The 8,052-nt window shown below is 34.8% G+C and overlaps 1 protein-coding gene across 1 annotated transcript; it reads left to right on the plus strand.

Moving 5' to 3' along the window:
- Window positions 1–5,916: 5,916 nt before the first annotated feature.
- LOC108778268 (uncharacterized protein K02A2.6-like) lies at window positions 5,917–6,942 on the plus strand. Its single transcript, XM_018545402.1, has one exon. It carries the CDS (start codon window positions 5,917–5,919, stop codon window positions 6,940–6,942), a length of 1,026 nt encoding a protein of 341 aa, XP_018400904.1.
- Window positions 6,943–8,052: the final 1,110 nt, after the last annotated feature.

Here is an 8,052-nt window from a genome sequence, read left to right on the forward strand (position 1 = left end):
TTTCAAACTATAAAATGCATGTAATAAGATTTTTCGGCCTGTTCGTATTTTGCCTGTGAAAATTTGGAAAGTCGCGAAATTTTTCGAATTTTAACACGACCTGCTTCTGGTCTTCGTGAAAAAGTCCCATTTGATGGGACGACAAATATTATATTAACTCAGAAGGGGGAGTAATGCCTAATCGAGTCAAAGCACTTGGTGTTGGTGTGTTGTATAAAAGAGTTTATTAGAGATATGTACATTACGTTTCGATCCTAGTTTGGATCCTTATCAAAAAGAAAATTTGATCTAATATATATCATTGTGCTACCAGAACACTTTATAAAATAAATAATGGTGAGACGATTTACAATGTTACATTCATATACTATGTGAAAATATAAATTTACAAAGTTCTTTTAGATTAATGTATAAATTGAATTGTTTTATATAAGATAACGAATTTGTTTTTAAATTTTACTGATCGTAATATTCAATTATAAAGCATTTGAATTGTAGTAGATAGTTGTGATAAAATTAATTAAGTATAACATAAGTAAATTATAGTAAATGATGAACTTACATGAAATATATTTCGATGAGTGATTGGAGAGTATCATATAGATGTGTTGTGTGTACAAGTTCTGATGTGATAATGTGATGAAGTGTTACAAAAGAATATGTGTTTCGATACATATGTTATTGAAGATGGAAATCAAAAGTCAACGAGTAAACAATCATATGCTTTATTTAGCAAGTCTGTGTCAGTTTGTAAATTTAAACTGTTCTTTTGTCCATGTATGTGTATCATTTCAGAAATGAGTCTTTTATTTAAAACATTTTCTTCATCTAAGATTTTAATATTTTCCCAATCAAAATCGTGTGATAATTGTATCCTATGATCTGTTATTACTGATTTTTACTGTGAATTTCTATTAATATGATTTTTATGTTCAGAGATTCTAGTTTTAAGAGTCCTACTAGTCTGTCCTACATATGTTGCATTACAATCCTTGCAAGATATTTTATATACTACATTGGAGTGCATCATAGTGTGTAACTTATCTTTTTGTACTTTGATGATATTGCTAAGACTGTTAATACCTTTATATGCTAATTTGAGAGTTAAACAGTCTTTAAAATAATTTTTAATTTTATTCGAAATATTTCTTATATATGGTATTGTAAAATAATTAATTTTTGGAAAATTATAATTGTTATTATTGTTGTTGATTGAAGAAGGTTTATTGTCTAGATCTATCTTTTTGTAAATTCTTTTATTGATTGTTTTTAATATTAAGTCTAGTGGATAACCATTGTTCAGCAAAATTCTAATAATTTTGTCAAAATTTTTTTGGTGGAAAGAGGGATGTGAAAGGTGTAATACTCTGTCAGTAAGGCTTATTATGACTCCTATTTTATGTGAATGATGGTGTTGTGAAAAATAATTCAGATATTTACCTGATGTGGTTGGTTTTTGATACCAGTCGTAAATAAGTGAATTGTTCTGTTTTATTAAAGTGATGTCTAAAAAATTTAATTTATTATTACTAATTTCTAGAGTAAATTGGAGTCTTGGATGATAATTATTAAAATTATTTAAAATGTTATTAATGTTATTGTTATTAGTTGCTAAAGCAATGTCATCCACATATCTTATGTAGAAAGATGGTTGAATGATGAGATTATTTAAACAGCTTGTTTCTAAATCTTGTAATACAATATCAGCAATTGTGGGTGATAATGGAGATCCCATAAGTACTCCAAAAGTTTGTTTATAATATTTGTTGTTAAAAATGAAAAAAGATGTATTTAAAACTAAGTTTAATGCAGTCATAAATTCTATTTTTGTTAAGGTAGTATTTTTTTTAATATAATCCCATCTGTTATTTATACCTATTATAATTAAGTCAGTAGGAGTGTTAGTGTATAAAGATACAACGTCCAACGAGTATAATGAATCATTGTCTTGAATTTGTAATTCGTTAAGATTTTTGGTTATGGAAAAACTGTTAGTAACTGTAAATTTATTTTTGGGTAAACTGTCTTTAAGAATTTTGTGTAGAAAAGTGGATAAATTGTGTAAAGGACTGCCTGTGGACGAAATTATTATTCGTAATGGATTATTGGATTTGTGTATTTTTGGGACACCGTATGCACGAGGTAAAATCGTGTTAGAAGTGTTCAATCGTTTATAAGTAATGTCATTTATGTATTTTTTTGACTTCCATCTTTTTAATATATCTTTCAGATTGGAGATAACCTTATTAATTGGGTTCCGAGAGAGTAGTAAATAAGTATTTTTGTCATTTAGTAAATTTTCCATTTTTTCGATATAATCTTGTTTGTTCATGGCTACTACACTATTGCCTTTGTCTGTATGTGTGAATATGATATTATTATTATTTTTGATAAATTGTTTTGTTGTGGTATACATTTGAAGAATCTTTTTTTCTAAATTTGATTTATTTAATTTAACATTTTTAATTTGATTAATAATAAGATTCCTTAATTCTGTGAAATTTAAATGTTTTAATTTACGTATATTATTTTCTATGTGTTTGATCATATTAATAGTTATTGTTTTTAAATTATTGGTGGGTGTTATGGATGTGCGTTATTTTCGATTCAAGTATATCGCGAGTATGAGTGACCGACTGGCGATGCGTGCGCACAGCGAGCGGCGCTGTTGTATTACTTCGTGTTTCTTCGATTGTTCGACCGTTCGCAGGGAGACAAACTTTTGTAGACGGTTCGATCGGACGCACGCTCGTGTGATTCGAAATATATACTTGGACTCAATTCATAGTAATCCGATTCTATTTTACACCCCCAACCTACACAACAGAGAATTGGCGACGAGGATGGGATACAGCTATTCTTGGGGTTTGATTAACACGATAAGAGTATGAGTACAAAAGCTAAATAGAATCAGGAACTTGAGATCTAGTGATTTACGCAATATGGCGGAGGTTGTGCTACACGGAACCTTTGCCATTGATTCTTTTGATCCGTCCACTACTGAGTGGAAGCGTTGGCTGCAAAGATTTTTGGCGGCCGTTAAAATTTTCAAAATTCCGGAGGATCAGAAGACGTTATATTTGCTACACTACATCGGGTCAGTTGCGTTATTTGCAATAAGTTGGCGCCTGTGGACCCATACACTGCATCTTTCGATACTTTGATCACGAACTTGGGCGAATTCTATGCCCCAGAACTTTTAGAGATCGCGGAAAATTTTCGTTTTTACCAACGGAAACAGAAAGAAGGCGAGTCGATCAAGGATTTCGTGGCTGCATTACATAAATTAAGTGTACATTGCAATTTCGGTGCGTACCAGAAAACAGCACTGAGAAACCAATTGGTTTTTGGCCTGACTAGTCGACGGGCTCAAACCAGATTATTGGAAACAAGAGACCTAACCTTCGAGAAAGCAGTTCAAATTGCTACAGCATTGGAACTTTCCGAGAAGGACACACAGCAACTTCAATCCGGAACGGCGGCTGTTGAGTACATTGGTGCCGGGACGAACAAGGCTGAGAAGAAGAAGAAGAAGAAGCCGGTCAAATCGTTCAAAGACAAAAGTGAATCTGTTAAAGCGAAAGTCGATAAATCTCATACAGATGTCGCGAGTTCGAATGCGTTTTCTAATATTTCTTGTTTCAGATGCGGCGGTAATCATTTAGCAAATAAGTGCACTTTAGATCGCAATTTAAGATGTAATAATTGTGGAACGCCAGGTCACTTACGGAAAGTGTGCATGAGTGCGAAGCGTGCATCTGCGAATCAAGTCGAGGAAATTGTATTTGTGGAACAATTAGAGCATCGCGATAAATTCTACAAGACGTTGCGTGTGGAGAACCGTTCAATACGTTTCGAAATCGACAGTGGAGCGGCAGTTTCAATCATTAGTGCAGGTACAGCACGACAGTTTTTTCCGCGTTTACAATTACAAGCTACACCGTTACAATTGATTACATTTTGCAAGACGCCTATTCAAGTCATGGGTTTTCTATCGGTCAGAGTTGCTTGGCGAGGAAATCTGATTAAGTTAAATTTGTACGTTTCAAATGTGAATAGGGAGCCGTTATTAGGCCGCGAATGGATTCGTAAATTACAATTGCCTTTGACGGATTCAATTAATGCATTACATTCTATACACAGTCGATACACAGTCTCGAGTTACAGAATTATTACAGAGTTATCGGGCAAAGTTGAATCCTTCATCTTCGAAAATACGTGGTATTGAAGTGAGTTTAACTATTAAGGAAAATACAAATCTGGTTTTTCTAAAAGCTCGACCAGTTCCTTTCAAATTGCTACCGTTAGTGGAACAAGAATTACGGACTCTGGAATAAGACGGTGTTCTGGAAAAGGTTAATACATCTCGGTGGGCTACACCCACCCATCGTTCCCGTGCTTAAGAAAAATAACCGAATCCGTATTTGTGGTGATTTCAGTGTCACGATTAACCCAAATTTGTTAATCGATGAGCATCCGCTGCCTACGGTTGACGAATTATTTTCATCCATGTCGGGAGGTTTTAAATTTACAAAGATTGATTTACAACAAGCGTACTTACAATTGGGAATACAGGAGGCAGACTGCGATTTACTTACATTAAATACGCACAAGGGCCTTTACAGATGTACAAGACTTATGTTTGGCGTAGCTTCAGCGCCGGCAATTTGGCAACGCGTAATGGAAAATTTGCTACAGGATATTCCGGGAGTATCAGTCTTTCTGGACGATATTAGAATTACGGGACCTGACGATGAGAGTCATTTACGTCGTCTTGAATTAGTTTTACAGCGTTTAGCTGACGCGAACATTAGAATTAACGAGGACAAAAGTGAATTTTTCAAAGATTCGATACATTATTGCGGTTACAAGATTGACAAAAACGGAGTACATAAGACTACGAATAAAATGAATGCAATTAGTCAGATGCCTCGACCAAGCAACATTACAGAATTACGTTCATTTTTAGGCATGATTAATTATTACGGTCGTTTCATTAAAAATTTAAGTACAATTTTAGCTCCATTACATACATTATTACAAAAAGGAGTTGTTTTCAAATGGACTCGGCAATGCGAGCAAGCTTTTCAATTAGCAAAAGAAAATTTCAAAAGTAATACGATACTTGCACATTTCGATTCAAAGTTGCCGCTGATACTGGCGACTGACACTAGCCCTTATGGCGTCGGTGCAGTGTTATCTCACCGTTACCCTGATGGTACGGAACGAGTTATTCAATACGCGTCGCAGTCATTGTCGAGCACCCAGCGGAGTTATGCACAGATTGATAAGGAGGCATATGCAATTATTTTCGGAATCAAGAAATTTCATCAGTATTTATACGGGAATCATTTTACATTATATACTGATCATCGACCTCTCGTACAGATATTTTCGCCTACAAAACCTTTACCAGCTTATACAGCACTACGTATGCAGCATTACGCGATTTTCTTACAGGGTTATTCGTTCAATATTCAATATAAAAATTCAAAGTTACATAGTAACGCCGATTGTTTGTCGCGTTTGCCGATTTCGCTGAGTTCTTCGACTGGATATGATGTAGTAGATATATGAAATTGCAACGTTACAAGACTTACCTATCTCGATGGAGAAATTAGCACAGGCTACTCAAAAAGATACTCAGTTAAAGGAAATTATAATTGCATTACGTGAAAAGAAAGAAGTACCGTCGAAATTTCTATTCAATATTAATCAGGCTACATTCAGTATACAAAAAGACGTTCTTTTCTGCAACGGTAAGGTAGTTATACCACAATCATTACGTGAATATTTTCTGAAAGAATTACATAAAAGTCATTTCGGTATCGTTAAAATGAAAGCATTAGCTCGTACATTGTTTTGGTGGCCTGGGCTGGATAAATCCATTGAGAAATTAGCAAATAGTTGCAGCATATGCAAACATACCGAAATGATCCACCGAAAGTGGAAGTTCATGATTGGGAACCCGCCAAAGTATCATTCGAAAGAGTTCATGTAGACTACGCAGGACCGTTTATGGGTTCATATTTCTTTTTGATGGTTGATGCCTTCACTAAGTGGCCGTTTGTTTTTGTAATGAAGGACATCACAGCTAGGAGTACCATTCAGAAATGTGAAGAGATTTTCATGAATTTTAGTTGTCCAGAGACAATGGTCATGGATAACGGTCGAAGTTTTCGTTCTACAGAATTTTTACAATTTCTTGCTTACAATAAGATTACGCCTAAGTTTACAGCTGCCTACCATCCAGCCACAAATGGTCAGGTAGAAAGATTCGTTCAAACAATGAAAAGCTCTTTACAGAAAATGTGTGCTGAAGCGAAAAATCAAAATTTTACATTAAAAGAAGCTTTGCGAGTATTTCTTATACAGTATCGAGTTACACCTCACTGCGCTACCGGAGTTGCTCCGGCGGAACGTATGTTTAAACGACAATTACGTACGCATTTAACTTTCAAATTACCGAATAGACAGGATTTTACAAATTGCAATACAAATAAGATAGTTCGAGAATTCTCAGTAGGGGAAAGCGTGAGATGCCGTAATTACAATAGTAAAGAAAAATGGAAATTTGGAAAAATTATCCAGCGTATTGGCAAGTTACATTACAGTATTAGGCTAGAAGATGGCCGAGTGTGGGAACGGCACGTGGATCAAATTCTTCGTTCTAAGGAATCTGGGATACACTCAGAGAATTGGTACAACCAATTGGATTCAGGAGATCCTGAAACACCTGTTACGCCTGATCAAGTTACGGTTTCGTTAGAGGAAAACAACCCCAATGAAACATCGTCCGAAGCTGGAGAAAATCAATCATCTCCAATTGCGGAAACAAGTACACCAGAGCCAGTGGTTATACGGCAGAAAGAGCTGCCTCAACGTAGGCGAGTACCGCCAGCTTGGGTTGCCGACTTTTGGATGGGTCAACCTAGAAAGTAGTTCTTTTTGCTTAGAGAGAGAAGAGTGTTATGGATGTGCGTTATTTTCGATTCAAGTATATCGCGAGTATGAGTGACCGACTGGCGATGCGTGCGCACAGCGAGCGGCGCTGTTGTATTACTTCGTGTTTCTTCGATTGTTCGACCGTTCGCAGGAAGACGAACTTTTGTAGACGGTTCGATCGGACGCACGCTCATGTGATTCGAAATATATACTTGGACTCAATTCATAGTAATCCGATTCTATTTTACACCCCCAACCTACACAACAGTGGGTAAGCAAAAGTTTTCTCCAAGCTGTAAGAGTGATTGTACGTTGTTCTTGTTAGGTATAACATAGCTACTTAAATTGATAAACCATCTATTATTTAATTCATCTATATCATATTTTATGTGATGATAATCCAACGGATTGATTTGAATATTGTATGTCTGATTCGTTGGGTTATTACAGTGAGTGTGATGTATGAAATGAGAAGTATTATCTGTGTTAATATTGTTTGGACTGATTGTGTTGAATGTATTAGTTATACAACAATAGTTGATTCCGCGTATTGTCTTAATCTTATCATATGTGTGTTTGGAAACTAACCATGCTTCCAACAACTAACCAGTTATTATATTAACTGTTTTAAAGAAGAAGTTTCACTCTTTAAAACGCGACCAGAGAAAATGTCCTACGATCTTTGGAAGCAGAGATACAGTTTCTTAAATATCGACAAAATTTGTAGGTTTTAAAGTGATCCCCTAATTGTTGTGCGTAGTGTATATAAATATATTTACATCACATAATATAAATATACTTGATATCACAATTTTTATTTGCTTTGTATTTTTTACACATTTATGGACTTTAAGGCTTTATGGACTTTATGGACTTTAAGTTAACTAATAATTCTTACTGAAAAAAACTCAGCTTATCAATACTTTGTGTATTGTAACATGTTGGAAAGGCACACTTTGCTGGCATCGTAATTAAAAATGGTTTTTAAATTGTGGTACATAATAATAGGTAAATAATAGGTAAATAATAGGTAAAGAAAAGCCACTTCATCACAACTTTTAATAAAAATATACAATCGATGAGTTTTTGCATGAAACGAAGGAATCT

The sequence above is a fragment of the Cyphomyrmex costatus genome, unplaced genomic scaffold (assembly GCF_001594065.2).
Source record: "Cyphomyrmex costatus isolate MS0001 unplaced genomic scaffold, Ccosl1.0 scaffold1182, whole genome shotgun sequence".
In the NCBI taxonomy this organism is placed as follows: Eukaryota; Metazoa; Arthropoda; class Insecta; order Hymenoptera; family Formicidae; genus Cyphomyrmex; species Cyphomyrmex costatus.

What these genes read in the sequence shown, in the direction of transcription:
- LOC108778268 (XM_018545402.1), top strand. Translation starts at nt 5,917, where the DNA reads ATGCAAACATACCGAAATGATCCACCGAAAGTGGAAGTTCATGATTGG.